This window comes from Lycium barbarum, chromosome 3 (genome assembly GCF_019175385.1).
Source record: "Lycium barbarum isolate Lr01 chromosome 3, ASM1917538v2, whole genome shotgun sequence".
NCBI classification, from domain to species: Eukaryota; Viridiplantae; Streptophyta; class Magnoliopsida; order Solanales; family Solanaceae; genus Lycium; species Lycium barbarum.
In genome coordinates this window covers 144,532,523-144,557,146 of record NC_083339.1, presented here as the reverse complement: position 1 = coordinate 144,557,146, position 24,624 = coordinate 144,532,523, and the positions used below count along the sequence as shown (strand labels likewise).

The 24,624-nt window shown below is 31.9% G+C and overlaps 1 protein-coding gene across 3 annotated transcripts; it reads right to left on the bottom strand.

Annotated features, from left to right (window-relative positions):
• Window positions 1-5,320: 5,320 nt before the first annotated feature.
• Window positions 5,321-9,929, bottom strand: LOC132633302 (transcription factor CYCLOIDEA-like). Of its 3 annotated transcripts, none has more exons than XR_009579622.1 (3): window positions 8,707-9,928; window positions 8,461-8,589; window positions 5,321-6,173 (listed from the first exon to the last, which is right to left on the bottom strand). XR_009579622.1 is itself a non-coding variant. In XM_060349618.1 (2 exons), exons 1-2 carry the CDS (start codon window positions 9,667-9,669, stop codon window positions 8,542-8,544), a joined length of 1,011 nt encoding a protein of 336 aa, XP_060205601.1. In that variant the 5' UTR covers window positions 9,670-9,928; the 3' UTR covers window positions 8,251-8,541. The 3 variants fall into 3 exon arrangements, 1 of the variants encoding a protein (XP_060205601.1); XR_009579623.1 differs by lacking the exon at window positions 5,321-6,173 and adding an exon at window positions 6,194-7,908 and having other exon boundaries at window positions 8,707-9,929; XM_060349618.1 differs by lacking the exon at window positions 5,321-6,173 and having other exon boundaries at window positions 8,251-8,589.
• Window positions 9,930-24,624: the final 14,695 nt, after the last annotated feature.

Sequence of the window (24,624 nt, the reverse complement as noted above, 5' to 3'; positions counted from 1 at the left end):
CCTCCTAAACTATTTTAAACTGGAATATATATATATATATATATATCCTTGAGATATGATGTGGCACAGCAAGTATGCTCACTTTTTTGTAGGCATGTGTGAGGCAAAAAATAGTCTAAATTAACTGATTTGTACAAATGTTAATTCTTAATTGAAATGAACACTATATTAAATAATTTGATTTAATTAATAGTTCCTCTCTTTAACCCCTCCCCTCTGTTTCACCATTGTAACTCAGCCATGGCAAACACATAGTTGACCGCCCCTCCAGCAACTTTTCTCTTCTCATTTTTTCATTCTTTTCAATATTCTTTTTCATTTCCAGCACCTTCGAAATCTCCCCCCAAAAAAACACACAACATATATATATATAAAAGAGAACCCTCTCAATTTCTTCCACTTGCCAAAAAATTCTGAGCACCTTCCTCATCAATTCTCAAGATCTAATATATTATACTAATATAATATAAAGTATAACTTTTTTTTTTTTTTGAAAACTAAGTTCTTTATAATATAAAGTATAACTAAGTGGTAGTTTGCTCTTAAATTTCATTCATCATCAAAACTTAATCTAATTTGTGCTACCCAGTTATCACTAAAATCAAATTATGGGAGATTGAAAGGAAAAATCAAGATGAATTGACATCTCATATGTTACAGATATCATTAATGTATGAAGTCTTCAAACTGGTTATCTCCCCCCACCAAGCCAGTTGAGAAAGAAGATGTAGATGGACCCACTATTTAGTTGAACTTTTAAGAGATTAGTTTGTAATTGTTCTTTTTCTTTTCGGTGTTGTTCGAAAAAATAATAAGATGAGGCTATGTTGATTTAATGTTTGGTAGGGTTTGAAGGAGATGGTGGAAGAAGAAAGACAGAAAGGGTGGAAGGATTTAAAAAAGTGAAAAATAAAATAAAATAGGCGTGTGAAACACGCTGCATTACGAAGATCTAGGTATGTCATTTTAAGGGTGTATATATTCCAGTTTAAAATAGTTTAGAGGGATCATAGGTCTCCCGCAAAGTATAAGTGTGTCATTGATGTTTCGGGACAAATTTAAGGATGCTTTATGAATTTTCCCAAAAATAAAATTAAACCTGAACGCCTTGTTAAGTAGGTGGATTTTATTGTAGACATTATTAGGATGTTCAAAAAAGAAAAGGCATTGCGTTTCTCGTGCTTCATTTAATTTTTTATTGTTGCATCTGTTTGGAAATGGGCGTTCGGCAATGCCTGCATCCTATTTTTGGATGCTGTCGTTCTGTCAACAATGAAAGATATATATATATATATATATATATATATATATTTATTTATTTTTTTTGTTTTAAAAAAAAAGGAATAACGGCTTAGTTATATATTACTATTATATATAAGAGAGGAGTTTTGTAGTCCTCACATAAATTTTTTGTCTCTTTTTATCCCTAATTGAAGTATTAATTACTTAGCAAATCTTGACACCTTTCGGTAAATTTCAAGGACTTTTGTCATGCTACTAAAGATGATGATGCCATGGAAAAGGTTGTGGCCCCACAAAGCGCACTCATACATATTCGAGTCTTTTAGACTTATTTTAAATTTTCCTTAAGAATTTGTTAGAGACACGATTAAATTATCATGTCATTTAAATTCTATCTTAATATAGGCTAAATTATTCAGTAATTAACAAAATTTCACTTAAGGTAGGGTTAAGTTTTAAATTAAAAAATAAACACAAATAACTTATATCATTATTAAATATTTTCAAACGTATAAAAAAGGTAAATTATAGTCCTTTCGTCCCAATCGAAAATGAATTTCAAAGTAGGGTAGTTAATTAATCAAATTGTACGTGCACACACTTTCAATGTAAAAATATATCCAATAAATTACTACATATTAAAAGAGGGACTATAAAATATAATTTTTTATATATTCTGAATATTTTTGAGAAGAAACTGGAAACTGCAGTCAATTGTAAGAAGTATATATTTTACTTTTTTTAATATTGAAATATTTTGCAAAATATGGGATATTAATATCTTATACAATTTAGGACTAAATAGTTAAGTTTAACATGGAACAGTTATTTCAATGTAGATTTCATAAGATGGTTCATTAAATTAAGAAAAGAAGTTATTTTAGCATGCAACTTTTAGAAGGAAAAAAAGAAGAAGCTTAAAGTAACAATAATTTAATTTCATTGACTTTTCATTTTTTTTTTTTGTGATTTAATTTGAAAGAACGTCTATAGAAGTATCTGTCAATACCAAGGCTTTTACTTTATTTATAAGTTAATTTTATTGATTTCATCAGATAACAGTATTTTTAAAATTGTCAAACTGATGTTACAAAAACAAAAAAATTTAAAAGTCATTTAAAAATTTTAATCATTAATGTTGGTTCCGAGTCAAATGACACTAGTATAATATAGTGATATATAAGGAGTGGACAGACCGCTATCTGCAAACAATGAAAGAGATGAACTAGAATTTTTGATAATTTCCATCTCCAGCTAATTAAACTAAGTAACTGAATCTTAGAAATCCATTTCATGTCTGTAAAGTTCCTTTGCTTGGGTCTTCCAAGAAAAACATTGCTGCTATCAATGAAGGAGCTAGAAATTTATACAAAGGAATTCACAAAAATACTAGAATGTTACATTTAGGATTTAACCGGTGACCTAAAGCAATTTTGAGCCTCTTTGGCCTTTGCCGGTGCATTAAAAGTTTCTTCAATGTCAAGGTGATTTAACAACTTATATACCATAAAAAATATCTTCTTCTTTTTTTCGCTCTATTTGCATAGTAATTTTCTGATGAACGAGGTCATTGAACACCGGCCCCTTGGCCCGCATAGCTTCGCCCCTCGGTACAGTTTGATTGAGCATGAAATTTAAGAAATGATTAAAGACTTTTAAAACTTGTGATCTATACCAACGTGGCTTGTGGTGGGATGATTGAGGTTCCTCCATTCATAACCCGAGGTCTCAGGTGCGAGTCCCTAGGAATGGAAAAAACTTTGTTGGGAGCGCCGCCCCCAAAAATTGGCACTTTAGTACGCAATTCAGATTCAGTCAGGCTCCAATGCAAGTACCGGATACCAAGTGGGTAATTAAAAAAAAAAACTTATGGTCTAGAATAAACCTTATTAGTTAGGCATTTTTGTGTGGTTATACATAATCTCATTAAGAGTAAAATGAAAATTTTAAAGTTATTTTGTGACATTATTTTTTGAGATAAATTAATTTTACATACATTTATGAAAAGTGAAAAGTAATACCGTTGGAATTGATCAACAACGAAAAGATCTTACTTAAACTTAGGGGTCGTCTGGTATGTGGTTAGGATTATGCAGGTATTATTAATGCAGGTACTCTCTCTGTCTCAATTTATGTGACGCATTTTTTTTGTCTATCCCAAAAAGAATAATACATTTCTATAGTTAGAAATAATTTAACTTGAAACTTCCCCTTTTACCCTTAATGAAATGATTTACAATCACACAAATATATATGATTTATTTTAGATCACAAGTTTTAAAAGTCTTACTTTCTTTTTTAAATTATGTGCCTAGTCAAACTATATAACATAAATTGGGACGCAAGGAGTATTAATTATGCATGTATTAGTAATGCAGGTATTAGTTATGCAGAATTTAATTATACATAAAATATTTCTTTAGATGTTGGTATGTTATATTAAAAGTTAATAAACATTATATACTTCTTAAAATTAAGATAGTAAAATATTATATTAAAAAAATATACTTATAAAAATATGGTTTAGAAAAGTAAAGTATTTAAGTGGGGAATGATAAGGGTCATATTGTCATTTCAACTTTTTATTCATTTATTAGTTATTTTATGTTCTACCCCATATAAAACAATACATAGATATGATCATAATTTATATATGTATTAGTAAAAATATTATATTAAAAAAATATGGTTTAGAAAAGTAAAGTATTTAAGTGGGGAATGATAAGGGTAATATTGTCATTTCAACTTTTTATTAATTTATTAGTTATTTTATGTTCTACCCCATATAAAACAATACATAGATATGATCATAATTTATATACGTATTAATTATGCGGGTTTCTAAATTGAAACTTCGTATTAATTTTATATAGACATGAATAACTTACTTCCTAGCTAGCTACCAAATGCGGTATAAATATGTAAAAATTAAAGTCTCTTTATTGCTATCAAATATGGTATAAGTTAATGCATAAATTAATACATGAATAACTTATCTAGCTACCAAACGACCCTTTACGGATTAAAAATATATTAATTCATATTGTGGGTAAAATAGTGCAGATATTAACATTCACTGAACAGAAAAGATCAACATTCACTGCCACTTATTACTACCTAAAAAGCAGAGAAATTCACTAGAAGAAATTACTATTTAAACAACCTAATTTGCTTAAGTTAATTTGAATGATCAGTCTTCCCCAATCATCAGCTAAAGATACCGCGGCAAAAGTTTTTCTTTAGAACCGCTGGATAAAAAATTAAGAGACTGTTGTTGCCCAAGTCTATGGTCCCTTGGACATAAACGTGGTTTCTTTCCTAGTATATCATGTGTCCTATGTTTGGATTGAAGAAAGTGGATACATAACTAAAACTTTTTAAGAAGGATTGGACTATTTTTTAGCGCTTATTTATTCAAGATTTGACTATTTGTCACTTAGAAGAAGGAAAGAGAATATCGAGCAGTCGATGACCAAATCGCTGACGTGGCCTAACTTAAGAAGGAGGGCGAGAACTTTTTTTTAATTTTTATAACAAAGAACTTAAAATTTTGGATTGCATGCAACTAAAATATATGATGGTGGATTTGGAATATGAAAATTGTAAATTTGTAATAATATAAAAACCCATGAAATTAAAGTTTTAAAAAAAAGATGGGTAAAATTATACTATCATTAAAGTAAATTTATATTGTCTTACATATGCAGGATTTAAATTATGAAAATTATAATTTCCACTTGTCTCCACATCCGCAAAAGAAAAAGGTGGATGCCGAAAGGAACTGTGTCATTGACTTAAACCGCTGAGTCTTTCATGCAAGTAAATTAATATTTCTCCAGGTGCACAATGATAGTTTTTCATATATATATTTGTTGTAATATACTTGATGAAACAGTAGTAGTTAGGTTAGGTTAAGTTTTTTAATATTAATTTAAACCAATCCTAATTATAGTTCAATGTATTGTCACTAGCTCTTAAAATGAAGCTAAGAAACTTTACAATTTTAGCAAAAGCTACAGGCAGGTCATGTGAAAGATCCTATTTTCTCTTCATAAATCCTAATTATATACCTGCTTTATACACATTTTAGGAGAAATTTAATAATAAAAGAACAGGGAAAGAAGATAATAATCATTTGGGAATGTAACCTATGACTTATGAGGATGTGGTTTATTACTTGTTCCCCACTTCTGTGAATCTCTTTTTTTGGTTCATTTAACCTGCCCATTAACTTTCTCCTTTTCTTTCTTCCTCACTTCATTTAACCTTTATTCTCGTTAAGCAATGATTTGCAGCTACTATCACAGTACACTAGCTATTTCTTGGTCCTGAAGGCCAACCATATATTTATCTTCATCCATTAACCTTTTGGTGAGTGCTCTTCTCCTTTGCTTAATCCAGAACCGGTCATTGAGAAATAATGTATGCCATGAGTTAGTTAATTATGTTAAATTTTGTAAGTAGCTAGTATTTTTTTCCCAATAAGTCCTCCTCCTTTTTTTAATACTATGATAGAATGAAAATGGAGTTTAATATCATTGATATATGTCGAAAAGTGACTAGCTGAGATTTCACTGAAAGATCCATTTAATTCCTGATTTTCTCTATGATCCGGCTTTTGAGTTTCTCTCTTTTTCTGCTTAACTAGTTACAATTGCCATAATAGAATGTTCTCGTGAAGATTGTATTTTGAGGAAGGCTTTCTAGGAACTAAATCAGTTAGTGCTAACAAATCTTAATGGAAGTAAACGGCATCTCTTAGTATCTTTCTCCAACCTGAGAATTCCGTCTAGAAATAGTGGAAAAGTTACTAGTTAGTGTCCCTCATATGTGACTTCTTATTAGTAAGACCAAATACTATGAATGTAACCAAGTATGTCATCCCCAATATTACAACATTATCATCTTCTCTGGCTTTTGTGACTATAAATCTGTATAAAAATGAAAAGAGTTTTGTTATATTTATGGTCGACTACAAACTAATGCCAATTACTGAAAGCTCAGAAATGCACCACTCAAACCAAAGAATCTCTTTAAATCAGTAGAGAGATATAATAGAATTATGGTAATGATGCCATATTTATGACCATTTCATCAGTTATCATTCATAGAAGTGCAATCATTTATACTTCTTCGAACAAGAATAAACTAAAGGAGAATGGAATGATAATTATGTAGTAGAGAAACTAATTTAGCAGTGCTATAATTACTACTAGTATCGTTTTATTCCTTTAGATTTGCCATACAAAGGCAAGAAACAATGAAACAAAGGGTGGGTGTGGAGGTTAGTGATGATTTGGAGTTCCTGCACTAACATACATCAAATGTTACATGGAGAATTATTTGAAAAGGCCTCTATCTATAGCGATTTCAAAATTCTGGAAATTAATTTTGATGGCTTAATTCTAAAGATAAAACATCCTCTAGGGCTCTAAATGAATTATGTTATCTTAACCTTACAGACTTCGTTTGAACTGTATGCCGGCGCTAAATATAAGAACTACTACTACATCTCATCAATTTCATGCCAAGTAAGTTCAGATAGATTACATAAATTCTCACTATCATGTCGTTCCGTTTAAGCTTATATCGGTCCAATGTTATAAAATTAGTTTCTCTAGTACTCAGAAGTTCTCTTCACTTTTACTAGAATATACGTATCAGGAAAGTCTAATAGACTCATAGTAAATATTGGACTGAAATTCTCACTATCAATGTTGTTCCCTTTTAACACTTTCACACCTACGCGACAGTGCTTCTAGAAGACAATGTTGGACATGACTGAACTATCTCAAGTGAACTTCCTCTCATTTTATCCTGTGTACTACTTACACCTTTTGTCGAATGTGGTCTGATCCTCTTTTAGTTTGTCTATCTTCTATGACAACATATCCATAGTAGCATCATTCATATTTCTATGACATTCATCTTATGGATAGGTTGGACTTTAGAGGCTAAACTTTTACTCCTATACAACAATAATGGTGATTTTACTCCTATCAAATAACACTCTAGTAGCACTTCTCTATTTCAACCATTCTTACAATCTTCTATGACAACACATCCATGGTAGCATTCATATTTCTATGACATTCATCTTATGGATATGTTGGACTTTAGAGGCCAAACTTTTACTTCCATACAACAATAATGGTGATTTTACTCCTATCTAGAACTTTACTTTCATCACTTTTGTTGGATATCACTTCTATCAAATAACACTCAAGTAGCACTTCAATATTTCAACTATTCTTACTATTTTAATTCTCTGTGTAACATTTTCATCTATCATATCATTCTTTTGGAACATTGAAACTAGTTATCATATCATTCTCCTGGAACATTGATATATACTAGATATCTAATCTCACCTCAAGTTCACTCTTCATATGTTTACGCTAAATACATGATTGTTTAATAAATGAATGGGATAAAGTAATAAATGCATGCGGTTTGTCATGCATATTTTGATTTATTAAATATAACTTTGGATTGTGTAGTATTATAAGATTGTTGAATCTTAACTTCTACTACTATAATAGCAGCATGCTGAAAATATCTCGTCCTCTATGTGGCATCTTATCATGGAAGGAATACAGATAACAGTCTTGCAATCCTTTAGAAACTTCATCAGAATAGATATGAGTGGGACAGCTATCCAAACATCTACAGAAGATACGTACAGGATATAAAGTTTAATTCCTCGAACTCAGTACTATGTCATGTGAAATGTTTCCCGATATAATCCAAAACAGTTTTGACATCAAGAAATAGAGTTATGTGGAATATATATGAGAGGTTTAGCATCTAGAACATACAAGAGAAACCTAAATGCACATCTTTGTGAACTCGCGCTGCTTCATCATAAAAAGTCTTTTCACTTTATGATGATAAATACTTGGATTTTGATATAAAGTCAATAGGATGAAATTTTTGGATCAAACCTACAGGAAATTAAAAGGCAATATATTTTCTAAAATATAATTAAAGCAGGTAACTTAGAAGTAATTATCAGAAAATGGAATTATGATCAGGTTTTTGGTTCCCATCTTGAATGATTAATTAATAGACATTAGAGAAGCATATACTAGTCTTTTTGTTGTTTTTTCTTGCATTTTTTTTTAATGACTTAAAAGAAAAGATGAGCCTATTTACAAATTCGGAAGTTCTCATAAAATACACACAATAATGAAAATAGACAAATTCATTTTACATTACCAACAGGACCAAATAGCCTTCCTTCTGGAGTTGCACTAAATTAAGAAGAATACGTTGCCGCAGAGAATTTAATTCCTTGCCCTAAGCTTCCCATAACTTCCCAGAATACTGGAAGTTCGTAAATTGATGCTGGAACAGGAAAAAAACAATACTACTTCATCAGATGAAGCTGATTGGAATATGTAGACCACATATTAAATTAACTGAAAGTATAAACAAAGCTTGCAAATTAAATTTAAAGCGTACCTCTTGAGAAATTTCAGTATTCATGGGGTGATGGTTGGTGATAGTAAACGGGCTCCAGTTGCCAGTATCCACCACAAATAAATTAGAGTTATCAACAACATTCTCCTGAGTACCCAAAATATGCTGCTTCCCATTATGATGATGATTCATAATATTGTTAGTATTATAGCCTTGATAATTACCTGATTGATGATCTTCAAGGAAATCGGCCATAGTTTCACAAATACTATTAAGGCTTTTCTTTCTTTGTGCTGCTCTTTCCCTTGCCCTTGCTCTTGCTTGCTTCCTTGATTCCTTTGCAACAACCGGATGAATTAATGCAGCTCTACGAATCGACTTAACCTTTTTTTTATGTTGCTTATGAGTGTCATTATTAGTGGCTGCAGATTCGTCAATTACTCCCGATATAACTTCACATGACTCGGAGGCAGACGATGCACTAATAGGAGTACTGGTGAAGTTCTCTTTGTTTATTTTCTCGATGAGCTCGTTGATTGCTGATTTTGACTTTGTAAGCAACCACTCCACAGTTTTGCTGGCCTTATCGAACCGGAGCAAGTCTTGCAAATTGAAGAATTTGCGAGCAACTTCAAGGGAAAGTCTCATTCTTCGGTCTCTAGGACCGTGAGCTGTGTTAATCTTGCTGTGTCTATCTTTCTTTGTAGCAGCACCAGCAGCAGCAACTCTCTTGTTGTTTTTTTTACGAATAGTACTAGTCATTGTACTGCTCGTATCATCTTTCTTGTTGCAGTCTTTTAGTACTAATTCTTCATCTTGTTCATGTTTATCTAATTTCTTAGAATCTTCTGCCATGGTATCGAGATTATTTTGATCATGAGCTATTTGAAAGAGATTATGGTCATGGATATATGGGAAGAATTCGTGTTCGTATTGCATAAAAGGAGATGATATGTGGTATAAAGAGGAGGGAATATTGGGGCTGTAATTGCTTGAAGGGTACATCTTAATTAGCTTTATATTCTGCACAGGAGTACTAGAGCTTGAGAAGGACAAACTGGCTCTTCTATTGAAGTTGAAAGAACCACAATATCTTCTTGAGTTTGTCAATTTGATAAGCTAGCTAGCTGCATCAAGAAGGAAAACAAAGTTAATTTAATTGAGACTTTTGAGAGAGATTCGTCATAATTCTCTTGGATAAATTTGGAATGTTTTTTCTCGCATAATACTCCAATAAATAGAGAGATTGAGAAAGAGGGGAAGGAAAAAAGACTGAATTATACTACTATGTGATTTTTTTCAAGATGTTGATGATGACATAGCTTTTTGGTTGAGAAGGACAGGTAAATGTGTGGTTTTACGGAGGCGGAATCAGGATTTGAAATTTATGAGTTCAGATTTTAATTTTTTATAGTTAATGGGGTGCTAAATTAATAATTTATACATATTTAACAAAAAATATAATACAAACATATGATTTGGATCAAAGCTATCGGGTTCCGCTGAATTCATACCCGAAGGGCTAGCTCCGCCCCCGGTTTTACATGTATGTTGGTATGTGCTTATGATAACAATAGCTAGCTAGTGATAGTGGATATTTTGTGTTCGTGCGAGTGTAAGCATTAAGCTAAGCTGGAATATACTAACTACTATTGATGTTGAGAAAGACAGCCATGGTGCTCGTGTTATGTTGACAAAGCAAAGAGAGAAGAAAGAGAGAGATGGAGATAAGAAGTCATCATGTAATTACCAGAGACAAAAGAGGAGCTGTATTGTACTTCCATCTTTACAAGTGACCCAAACTAGTTAAAGATAATGAAGGCACCTTTAAAGTATGAAAGGGAATTAATGGAGTAGAGGGGACACTCTAGTACTTGTTGTAGTTAGAACTGATTTTATGGGTAGTGCAGGGGATGGATAGCAAAGACTATTCTCTAATTGTGCCCTTTAGTTCACGTGATAGCAACTGACACAAATTTTGACAATAACCTTTCAATTTCCCTCTTTCCCACACCACAACCTTCATCCACCACCACCTCCCCCACATTCAACTCTCCATAAAAAGATCCAAAAGAAAAATAAAAGCCCTCAAGTCCCTACCTAGTCAAACTAAACAAGCTAGCATGTTGGGCTGAGAGTTAGCTCTTTTGGTGAGCTTCTTATCTTTTACGATTGAGATGGAACTTCATTAGTAACGTAACATTTCCTTCCCTTTTTCCCTCACCTTCCCGATCTAATAAAAAATGTTGAAATAAAGAATAGATTGCATGCTAGCTTTTGCCTTTACTCGCAATTCCAAAGAGAAAAATAAAATGGATTCCTCTTTCTTATTCCGGAAGAGTGTAAATTCGCTGTACTCAATACAGTAAATATTATAGCCTTGAGTTTGTAATAATTTTGATTCAACTGTCAAGATATTTTAAGCTCAGAAACAACATTTGGGCCTTTCTAATTTGCCCCCTTGGACTCTTAACACAAAAGACGCAGTTATTCTGTACTCGTCCTTTCATGATAGCCCCTAATTAATTATTTCTTGCATTTCGATGTAAGATTTGATTAAGGCAAACTTGATTGAATATCTTTTTTGAGTTCAACCGCTAGAAGTACTCTAGTTTATGAAGCTACACGTGGCCAAGTTGGAGCTTGACAAGCAAAACTATTTCAAAGAAGGAGACAACAGTAACAAAACATAATTATTAATAATGTGAATAAATGAGACGTCATATTTTAAGGGGTATGTACAGTAAGGGTCGAGCAGAAGATGGCCTCCCCCTCACAAGTCAGTAGGCCTTTAGAAACTTTTGACTAGTATGATCAGACTATATGTCGCTTTCACTATAAAGAGAAACCTATCCCTTCCACAATTAAAACAACCCCCCCCCCTCGCCCTCCCCCTCCCCTCCCTCTTTCCACCAGCATGACTTAGTGCCAAGACTATATGGTGAGTTGAGACTTTGAGAGATAGTGATAGAGATATATTTTGATGTTAGAGGCCAAATGGCATATTAGTGTAGCATTGTCTCACACTCTCACAATCCAGGCTTCTCTTTCATTGAAAAAAAGAAAATTGAGTTCTACTTTGTACTTGTTACTGATGTTAACAAGACTTCCTTAAAACCCTAGCCACTAGCCACTATATATTATCCATCTACTTTCTATTTATTTCTTCAAGCATTTAGTAGGGGCATCTGATCATAGAATTTGGGGCTCAAATTCGAAATTTGAATTTGAAATCAGCGTTTATTCATGAAATGTGAATAAAATTTCAACTTCAATTTTAAATTCTCCATAGGATTTTAAATTTTAAAACGTGGTTTTCATTTTTTTAATGTAAAATTTGACTCATGAGTTTATATTTTGCAAAAAAAAAATCATCATTTTAAATTTTGCAAAACAAAACTCATGCTTGACTTGAAGAGATTGTCCATATGAGTCCGGAACCAAAATGCCCCCAAAAAAATCATGAGAAACCAAAATACCCCAACAAAAAAAAGTGACAAAAGTACCTTTAACGCAGTAATTTTTTGCGCTAAAGCAGTTCACGGAGACGGAGCCGTTAACTGCTTTAGCGCAGTATTTTACTGCGTTATAGAAGCAGTTAAAAAAAATTCTATAGCGCAGTAAAATACTACGTTATAGAAACAGTACCAAAGTAAGTTTTGTTTGTAAAATTTAGGTTTAAGTGTTCTATATACATAGACGTTCATTTTTGTTTGAAGACTTGTTGTCATTAGCTTAAGGTTTTTTATTTTTAGGGTTTATATTTATTGAAAATAAAGTCGTTCCCAAAAGATTTTTAACTGCAAGAATTATTTTTTTGTATAGCGCAGTAAAATAGCGAGCACTAAAAAAAAATTTGGCAAACTTTTTTTTTTTGCAACACTTAGTGTGTTTTTGCATACTTTGACCAACGATTAGTCGTGTGTCGAGACTCCGAAACGTCAATATTTTATATAGAACCTGATTTTTTTTTCTGCGTACAATAATGTAGGCTCAATACATCAAGGATACGTATACATTCGGATCGTCATTTTAGGGGTTGAAAAGGTGCCCGAAGTAAGTTTTGTTTGAAAAAACTTAGTGTTTGATTGTAAGATTATTTTAGTCAACTTTATATGTCGAGAAAATTAGTCAACTTTATTTTCAAAAATTGAAACCGCAGAAGAGAAATTTACATTCACAACTACGTTACCCCGGGATTTTTACGTTGAAATCTATTGCGTATCATCATCTTATAAATAAATAAAACTGAAAATTTCACGCCAATTTGGGGGAAAATTGAAATTGAATGGGATAAAAGGTGTTTTTTTAAAAATAGGCTCGGCCAAACTGCCTTGCGGCAGCTTGTCCGCGTAGATCTCGGAAAAATACCCAAAATAAAAGAAAAAATGCGTAAAGCGGACGTCCGAGCGCAAAGTTATGACCATCTAAAGTTTGATCACTTTACAACTAGTTTTTCTCTCTATATTTTTTAGAATTATATTTATATTCAAAATAAAGTTACATCTTGATTAAAAAATAACATGCTTAAATCTAAACCCTAAAAATAAAAAACTTTAAGCTAATGACAATACGTCTTCAAACAAAAATGGACGTCTATGTATATAGAACAGTTAAACCTAAAGTTTACAAACAAAACTTACTTCGGGCACCTTTTCAACCCCTAAAATGACGATCCGAACGTTTACGAATCCTTGATGTATTGAGCCTACATTATTGTACGCAGAAAAAAATATCAGGTTCTACATAAAATATTGACGTTTCGGAGTCTTGACACACGACTAATCATTGGTCAAAGTATGAAAAAACACTAAGTGCTGCAAAGAAAAGATTTATTAAAATAAGATGTTGCGATCTTTTTATGAAAAAAAACACTAAGTGTTCCTTAAGTGTGTTATTTTTTAATGCCTAACTTTATTTCAAATATGTTGCAAAAAAAAAAATCGCGTAAAGCTGACGTCCGATCGCAAAAAACCGCGTATATTCTAAATAAAGTTACACTTTAAAAAATAACACACTTAAATCTAAATCCTAAAAATAAAAAACTTTAAGCTAATGACAACAAGTTTTCAAACAAAATGGACGTCTATGTATATAGAACAGTTAAACCTAAAGTTTACAAACAAAACTTACTTCGGGCACCTTTTCAACCCCTAAAATGACGATCCGAACGTTTACGTATCCTTGATGTATTGAGCCTACATTATTGTACGCAGAAAAAAATATCAGGTTCTATATAAAATATTGACGTTTCGGAGTCTTGACACACGACTAATCGTTGGTCAAAGTATGGAAAAAACACTAAGTGCTTCAAAGAAAAGATTTATTAAAATAAGATGTTGTGATCTTTTTATGAAAAAACACTTAGTGTTCCTTAAGTATGTTATTTTTTAATGTCTAACTTTATTTTGAATATATTGCAAAAAAGAAAATCGCGTAAATCGGACGTCCGAGCGCAAAAAACCGCGTATATTCGAAATAAAGTTATGCTTTAAAAAATAACACACTTAAATCTAAACCCTAAAAATAAAAAATTTAAGCTCATGACAACAAGTCTTCAAACAAAAATGGACGTCTATGTATATAGAACAGTTAAACCTAAAGTTTACAAACAAAACTTACTTCGGGCACCTTTTCAACCCCTAAAATGACGATCCGAACGTTTACGTATCCTTGATGTATTAAGCCTACATTATTGTACGCAGAAAAAAATATCAGGTTCTATATAAAATATTGACGTTTCGGAGTCTTGACACACGACTAATCGATGGTCAAAGTACGGAAAAAACACTAAGTGCTGCAAAGAAAAGATTTATTAAAATAAGATGTTGCGATATTTTTATGGAAAAAAACACTAAGTGTTCCTTAAGTGTGTTATTTTTTAATGCCTAACTTTATTTCAAATATGTTGCAAAAAAATAAAAAATCGCGTAAATCGGACGTACGAGCGCAAAAAATCACGTATATTCGAAATAAAGTTACGCTTTAAAAAATAACACACTTAAATCTAAATCCTAAAAATAAAAAACTTTAAGCTGATGACAACAAGTCTTCAATCAAAAATGGACGTCTATGTATATAGAACAGTCAAACCTAAAGTTTACAAACAAAACTTACTTCGGGCACCTTTTCAACCCCTAAAATGACGATCCGAACGTTTACGTATCCTTGATGTATTGAGCCTACATTATTGTACGCAGAAAAAAATATCAGGTTCTATATAAAATATTGACGTTTCGGAGTCTTGACACATGATTAATCATTGGTCAAAGTATGAAAAAAAACACTAAGTGTTAGCAAAAAATAAAGTTGGCCAATTTTTTGTTTTTGGTACTGTTTCTATAACGCAGTATTTTATTGCGTTATAGATTTTTTTTTAACTGCTTCTATAACGCAGTAAAATACTGCGCTAAAGCAGTTAACGACTCTGTCTCCGTGAACTGCTTTAGCGCAGTAAATTACTGCGCTAAAGGTACTTTTGTCACTTTTTTTGTTAGGGTTTTTTGGTTCCACATGATTTTTTTTTGGGTATTTTGGTTCCGGACTCTTGTCCATATACCATGTGGAAGGATCATATTGAAGAATAACTAGTTACTACTATTGTTGATATTTTGGACTAGTGAATCCATGTAAAATTATGTGTATTTGAAAGTTGACAGTAATAGCATGTAATCGCAAGTATTTATTTATAAAAGGAACATGCAAATATGCGAGTTATTAATGCGGAGCTTTAGGATATTTGGGGTTTCATGTTTATGAAAAAGAAATACAACTTAAGAAATCCAATTACATGTTAAAAAAAATCAACTTCAAATCGATCTGATTTCAAATCAATGATCATTTCAAATCATGATTTGAAATCATCATGTCCAAACGATCACTACAAGAAAAAATATATTTGGGAACAAAAAATTTTTTGTTGCCATAGATTGATTATTGTTGCAAAAAGTACTTTTGGCGACAAAAAAAAATTGTTGTATGAACTTTTCCCAACGGCTGTTATTGCAACAATGTGCAACAACTTTTTTTTATTGTTGCTAAAGGTATTTTTTGCAATAATAATCAATACCATGACAACAAAATTAAATTCTTTGGCAACAAAAAAATCATTTGCCAACAATAAAACTAAGTTGTTACCAAATATAAAAAATTTGTTGCTATTTCTATACTTTCTTGTAGTGAACTCTTGGTATGCGAATTTACCGATCTGATTAATTCAATCTGTAGTGAGTAGACTCACAAAAGGGTAAAGCATTTTTAGAGGAGGAGCCAGCATGGAAAGTAGAACAACAGAACCCAATTACTTTGGTTCAAACTCCAAACTATGCATATTTGTTAAAAAAATTCATTGAATATGTACATATGATAAATTTTAAAATTCATACGCTTCAAATCATGAATTTACTTTTAAGCGTTTTTTATTAAACACTTGAGGAATACCAAAGCATCTCACCATCATCCTTGGTGGTAATTATGCTTGTACTTGCTATTGATGTTCACAAGACCCTAAAACCCTAGCTATTGAACCCATTTGTCCATTTTCTTTCCACTTTAACGTCATTTTTATCCATCTAACTTCTTCATTGTTAAGCCCCTTTCCATAATTGAAAGAATCATCTTTGCAAAGCCACTAGCTTCATCCTTTCCATATATGCATGCCGCCTTTGCAAATGTTTATATACCCATGGTACCAATCACAACTCCCTTCTACTTCAAGTCCTAAAAAGTAGTGAGGGTGGGGGGGATATATTAATATATATGTGGGCTGTCCAATTTTAGAATTTTAGACTGTCTGGCATTATTATTATTATGAGAACCACAAGAAATGGTCTACCTGAAGTGGTTAGAACTGGAGGTTGCTTTCAGAAGTTTAGATAACTATGAACAAAAAAGGGCTGATGGATAGTGTACCATTTAAGGTTGGGTGACAATGAGAGCATATATTACCCTATGCCTCAAGTGCTTTCATTTCCATTGATAAAGAAGGAAAAGGGGAAAAAAAGGTCTTATTCTTTCATCTCCTACTATCACTTCTTTTGACTAGTTTATATTCACACGGTATATGATTCATCAAAAGGAGAAGCGTTTTCCATTAGAAATTCTCTATTCTCAGAGCCTTAACTTCAAACCTTTGATAGAGAAGGAAGAGATTTTGAGTAAAAAGTTACCCGGTACCTGTATCTACACCGTATCATATCAATAAATGTATGCACATGTTTACTGATGCTACTCTTTCGATCTCTTAATAATAGTTAATTCACCTTATTAAATCATTTAACTATGATAAGTTAATGCATAATTTAACGTAAAAGTCGGATGCGGATAAATTTGTGTCGAAATTTTATCCATCCCACCATACCGCTTGTCGTTGTCCACCTTTTCTCTTGTGAGCTCTTTGATTGTATTTGTACCAAAATTTAGAATCCTTTTAATACATTGTTATGGTGTACTTTTCTTTAATTTGTCCTACCTCTTACAGCCTGGATACAGTGCATCTTTGCACTCGGAAATTTTAGTAGATGAACCAATTTCTATTCTTAGCAAAAATATGTAGCGGGATTGGTTTGCAGGACAATGATTTCTTACTCTTGTCTCCTTACATAAATAGTTATTTGCCTTCCTTTTTTTTTTTTCCTTTTCTAAAGTAATTGATTGATCCCTCATTTTCACATAAATTATCTTTATGTAGACGTACTTGTTTTTACATTCCAGTTTTGTAGTACAACTAGCAAAAGTCCATGTTCCTTTCCATCGTTCCACGCGCATGCTAAAGCTATCTTGTCGTCTTGAATTACAATCCTCTATCTTGGAGTAAAATAATAACGACCAAAAAGGTTAATAAAAAAAGGACGTCGGCATCAAGATTAGAAACAGAAAAGGAAATGAGTAATTATATCTAGCAAGATCATATGATGTACAATTATAAATAATCAGTTTCTTTTTTTCTTACTCTGGAACATATAAGAAATGATTGACAAGGTGTCATTTAAATTGGATCTGATCAATTTAGGTTTTGTTATAAAATAATAAAGTAAGTAAGAAGAATATTTAGGTAAAGAGAGAAGAAAGGGGAATTTTTTATTTCTCTTGAGGATGAAAACATAATGAAGGGAACATTTCTATTTATAGTAGAAAACTGACTTGGTCCTTAAGTTATTAATCCTAATTTCTCTCTTAAAGATAGACATTCATAATAAATAATATTTATTCATAACATGATAGACATCCGTAATAAATAATATTTACCTAAAACACTCTCCCTCAGATGTCTATTTGATAGATATTGTGCCTCCTTAAAACCTTACTAGAAAAAACCCAGTGGAAAAAATTCTAGTGAAAGAAAAAAAAAAGTACACATTTCTAATAATACGCATTTTGGCTGCCTCATTAAAAACTTTACCAGAAAAATCCAATTCGGACAAAACTTTAGTTAAGGAAAAAAGAGTACAACGTGCAGTAACTCCCCCTAATGAGAACATCAATCCAAAACTTGAATCTTCGCATTCCAATCTTGTGCACCATCTTCTCGAAAGTTGTAGTTGGTAGAGACTTGGTGAACAAATCAACCATATTATCACTTAAACCAATCTGTTGCATGTTGATATCACCATTCTTTTGGAGATCATGTGTGAAGAACAACTTAGGTGAAACATGTCTTGTCCTTTTATGAATCCTCTCTTTAGTTGGGTTATGTATGTTGTTGCATCTTTAGTCTTTAGATAGAGTTACATTGGCATATAATATTGTTAAAATAACTCCAAGACCATTTCTGACTTGCTTTATAAACAAATGTTATCTTTATATGATTTGACTGTCACGTAGAATAACATCGTATGACTGTAATTTCTCATACTCATAGAAAAATAGATAAATGCATCAATTGCATAAAGATATGGCATTACAAGACTAAAGAATTCTGCAAGCTTCTCATTTCAACTTCTTTCAGCAGATAATCTATTGTTTTTGAAAACCTTCAAGAGTTCGAATAATATTAAAGTAATCAAGTTACACTGATAAAGACATAAGGATAGTGGAGTCATGTGTACCCTTAGTCAATGGATTCTCATTATGATAAAATCGCATTCATCTTGCTTGATTTAATCCATACAAGAATTATGAACTTCTTCAAGAATTTTCATATAAATTTTATCAAGTGACAATATTCATTAATATTTAAATGCGTGATATTTTCTGTTGTCTAGACTGCAGGTCCAATAAGCTTGAAACTTACCAAAAAGCGTCATTTCACTTGGTAATACTATCTATGTTTAGCATGCTTTATAGACACAGAATTCAGATCCTCAAAATCTTTTATAATATTGCGCTATATTGTACTAAAGATATCATCGACGATATATCATTTGTATCAGTTTGTAATGTGACATAACTTATTGAGATCTCATCACTTTCATTATTTTAGGTACCTAAACCACTCATGAGGTTTCATGAAGTGTTATGTCGTATGCTCTTCAAGAGCACATTGCCTCCTTATTATGACCATTTTGATCATTTGCTCCTCTTCCTTTTCAAGGATTATTTTATTTTCAACCGATTGATCTACTATGCTTCATGCATGTTATCTACTTTGTCCTCCAGGGACATTAGTGTTAATAGGAGCATTTTGCAGCTGAAATATGAAACTATTTTTGGTCAGCAAATGCTTCGAGCATTTAACTTGAATTACTTTTTGAATGAGGATCATACTAATGATATTTCACAACATATGTCTTAGCTACTTATTCTCTCCCCGTTATGTTAGAAAAACTAACATATATCCCATCTTCTTTGGGGGAATTCATCTTTGTGCATCGGTATATATTGCACATCAAAAGCTATTAGATGGATAATATTTGGTTTCTGACCCTGAACCGATTGTGGGGGGAGAATTTATCATTATTTATTGATCTGATGCATACAAGTGATGTTGTATGCAATATATGGTATCTCAGACCAGCACATGAAGTTTTGTTCTCATAAGCAATGATTTAGCTATTTATTAGAAGCATTTAACGCCAAACCATCTTGCATATAAACCAGCATTATAAGATGGATTGTCTTGATTACATAATCTGAAAATTGTGCTCTTAACTCAATTATTTTGAGCAAGTAATTTTATAAATGTCAAACTGCTAGTTGACAATAAAAGCACATGTGATCATCTCATTAATGCATCTATTTAAGATATCACATAACAAGTGAACGTGTATTCGCCTTTTATATTTTTTCAAAATTTAGGAAATTCAATCCCAACATTAGCTAGTATAATTAACTTCTCATGAGAACAAGCAACACAGATAAATTCTTGAAGAATCTTCTAGTTCTTCCATATATGTCGAATACTCAATATGCACATTTATTTGGATCGGGATGGCAAAATTGCTCATGCCAACTGATAAAATTATATATACAATTAAACTTCAAGTTTACATGACATATGCTATCTGGTTTAGTAAACTTCTGATTTACTATGACATAATTTTCTTTTTGTATGAATAAACTTCTGGTTTACTGTGGCATGAGATTTCATCGTGCTATATTTGTGTAGTACAATTTGGAGAATAAGGCGGGTAACCTTTCACACATATATTTCTTACCCATTATGATTTTGAAGATATTTAATCCTCCAACCATTTATAGTTTCAATATGATAGTCATTTACTTTAGTAAACTTCGAGTTTATTACAACATATGTTTCGATCATAACAACTTCGTATATTACAATCTAGAACGAATGACATAATAGTATCTACACTCTTTAGGAGCCTTTAATTTATTCTCCATAATCAGATATTATTCGAACTCTACTAGTGTCATGATCTTCTAAATAGTTAGCTCTTCTGGAGCTCTTGATCATTAATTTTGTGCTATTAAATATTGCTTATATACTATTGGTATCATAAAAGAAATTTTAGTCGGAAACTACTGGTGTCACAAAATAAACAGTAATCAAATGAACATTTAAAATAATTGTAAATTCATCAATAATGAAAAGTAAACATTAAGTTCTGAACTTCAGTATTTTAAACGTCTACTTCAAAGAGGCTAATTAACATCTAAATATTTTGTATCAAAGTGACAACTATATAGTTATTATTTCCTTCAGGAGAAAAATATACGAATTGTAATTTTCTTCGGGAAAATTAATACGTAACAAACAATAGAAAGCATTCAACAAGATCTCTCTTCTTTCAGACTAATTATGCATTGCTACCAATTATGTACTGTTACCACATTCACATCAGGGAATGGAGCAAATTCAATGGAACTGGTTTCATAGTATTTCATAAAAAGCATAGTCATCATTATATCATCAACATAGTGCATTAGGACTTGAACCCAATTTCTTATCATCATAAAAGCGTGTTAGACCATAATTCATTGAGACTTGAACCCAACGTCTTATCATCATGATGCATCGGGACTTTAACCTGATGTCTTTCCCTCTTAGTGTGATAGAACTTGAATCCATCATCTTACTCTTAACCAATGGCATAATAGGCCAAACTGAAATTCACACTCAAGCCTTTACAAATTTATAATTCCATAATTACAGGCACAAATAAATTTAGTCACAGTATCACTTCAAATGCAAGCTCTAGCGTTTTAAGTGAATCAACTTTATTATCCAGCTATATTCCTTCATTGTGGTAGTGGAGATAAAATAAATTGTCAAACTAGAAATGTCTCTACCACGAGAAGTCCAGCAAATCTTTAGTAGCCGAATTCAGAGAGTTGGAATTTATTATCAACCAATGGTGGAAGGAGAAAAACACACCACCTCCACAATCTATGACGAATTAATCTTACCTTCAATTTGTGAGCCTCGTGCTGATTACGTGTCATAAATAATAAAGCAAGTAAGAAGAATATTCTAGAGAAAGAGTGAAGAGAGGGAAATAATTTCTCTTAAGGATGAAAATACAATGAAGGAAGCATCTCTATTTATAGTAGAAAATTAGCTTGGTCCCAAGGTTCTAATCCTAATTTCTCTCTTAAAGATAGACATTCATTATAAATGATATTTATCTATAACGTGATGGACACCCATAATAAATAATTTTTATCTATAATAGGTTTGGTTTTTTGGAAAACAATTTGTATGTTTGAATCTTGCTTTGGAAGAATAAATTTAAATGTTACCAACCAAAAATTTACCGCAAAAGGTGGGTCGGAAAAAGGCTGGTCGGTATAAAAAATCGATCGACTCAATCGGCTATTTTTGAGAAAAGAAAAATGAAATAACCAACGAGTCGGTGGTCAATTTTCTTAAATTACGCACCTATAAAATGCACCGGTCGGATCAACCTAAGGTCCTCATGATGGCAAATATTGTTCTGCCACTAGACTATCGGTGCTTGTTTGTCTACGGTTTTCCTTTTCCATTTATACTCTTCAACACATTTTGCGTGAAAATAACCGAAGGACCCAGTAGATTTTCTTTAAGAAAAAAAAAATCCGACCGCAACAATCGGTAGTTCTATAATGAGTTATAGGAGAAAACTACTTTAAATGACAAATTGATTGCGTGCGTCAGCTTGTCAAAATAAAAAAATGGATTCCCGGCAAAATTACCTATTGAATTGGCCGATTTTTTTTATGTCTCGGATTTTGCCTCTAATTAAAAAGACCAGCCGAATTCGATCAGTTTCTTTTCTTTTATTGTTTGTTGCAAGATGCCGTCTTGACTCAATCGATTTTGATTTTGTGGTATTTGGGTCAGAAAACACATGCTTTTAGTAGTGTTAGCCCTTCGTTCCGCCAACAAAGAAGTCGTCCTTGATAATTTCTCATTCCTTCCCAATCGAGCCGCTTCTCTTCTCCATTCGATGTTCCGCCTTCCCTTTCTATAACATACCCGCCTTCCTTTCCAATCACTAAGAAAAAAAAAATACCAATCAAACTAAACGCTGAATTGGATTCCTCGAACGATTTTGCTCTAACCGAAATCGACTAACTCACATGACTTACGATGTTAATTTTGGTGAATGTTTCCTCAGTTGAGCTAGATTCCCCAGCTGATTTGTTCTAATCTAAGTCAATTAACTCGCGTAAATTACGACGTTAATATTTATCAAGCTGATTGTTGATAGTAAAAAATATTTGTCACGGCGGTACATCCACGTAGCAAAGCAATTGTTCATTTGCAGATAACATTTTCCTTTGTTTTGTTGTGCTGTGGTACGATTCTGAAGTAAAAGGACCACTTTACACAAAAAGTTTATGAATACAGCTAACGTTATGATAATTTGTAGAATAATGACAAACTAAAGTTTAATCATTAGCTATTCCTTTCAATTTTTTTTCTTTTGCTTTGATTTGGACGTTTACATTACTATATAATATAAGGGCAAGTGTGGACTTCTGTAGTTCTCACAATAATTTTTTAATTTTTTTTTTTAAATTAATTACTTTTAAGTTTTAATCTTATTTATTTAAATCAATTTTTTGGTTTTTTATTTTTAAGGTCTACTTCTCAAAAGCTATCGAACCTGGGATTTTTGTAGTCCTCACAATAATTTTCAATTTTTTTAAAAAAAAAAAATTAATTACTTTTAGGTCCTAATCTTATTTATTTAAGTCAATTTTTTTGTTTTTTGTTTTTAAGGTCTACTTTTCAAAAGCTATCGAATCTCCTACCTCATTTTTCATGTTCTTTGGTTTTCTGGTTGGTGCACGATATCCGCATTTGAGCCCAATTAATCCAAATAATTCGCACTGTATCGCGCCTCTTCAGGGGAAGCGCTTCCTCCAAAGATTTTTTCCATATCCATGTTCGAACCCCTAATCCCTAATTAAGAGAGGAGCAGCTTCATCCGCTGCACAAGTTAAATTATGTATCTGTCTTAAAAGTTCATTAACTATGTATAGATTATTTATTTAGAACTAAATAACTTCAGAAAATTAGGTTACATAAGTTATAAATGTCAAATTTTGGCTCCACATTTAGTTTGAAATAAATAATTTCATTAAAATGGAAGTTAAAATATTAAAGGAGTGAAATGAAAATTTTTCTTTCATATAACTACCCACTTGTGGGACTACAATGGGTATATGGCTGTTGTTATTGTTGTACACTTATATTAACACAAATTATATTTCTTTAGTTAAAATATTTACTTTTATATTTTGAGTTTGGGCTCCGACTTAGCACGAGCCTCACATAACTAGTACCAAACATATGTGCTGATGACTTAAAAGTTTTTTAAAACGACATTAATTACTGGCGGAAAACTTTATCTCTCAAAAACTGTTAATATTGTTAGTTAGAAAATTAGAGCATGATAATTAACTTATATAATATAATTTTGAAGAAAGGATATATATTTCTTTCCTCTTTCCCACGTAATTAAAAAGTTCATTAAAAAACTTTTCTTTCTAATATCATGAAAAATGAGTTTCATGACAAATACCATCAAGCTCCACTAACGTATACTAGGAGTACTATTTACATACATTGCCCAGTCATTTTTTTGCACGGATTGCCCTTCTTTTGGGGTGGTTTTTAAATTTTGTCCCTCATATTTGTGTTCTTTAAATTTTGCCTTTCGCTTGAATACCTGAGGTTCTGGGTTCGAACCCCCGCTGAGGCATAAAATAAAAAAATAATTTCACAAAGCAGGGCTGGGGGGGAGTGTATGCTGGATCTGGCATACAATCCTTAAGGAAAAACTAAAGTTATGCCGGATGGGGCAGACTTTGCCTTGAGACATATATTTTTTATTTTTTTTTACTTTTCAAGGCAAACTTTTAATTATGCCTTAAGGAAAATTTTCGCCTTATGGGGCATACTTTTAGTTATGCCCCATAAAATATAACTAAAAGTATGTCCCATAAGTCGGAACTTTTCCTTAAGGCATAACTAAAAGTTTGCCTTATGAGGCATACTTTTGGTGAGAAAAGGACCAAAATCATCCATAATGTTTGGGTTTGGATCAAAATCATACATATTCTTTCACATAG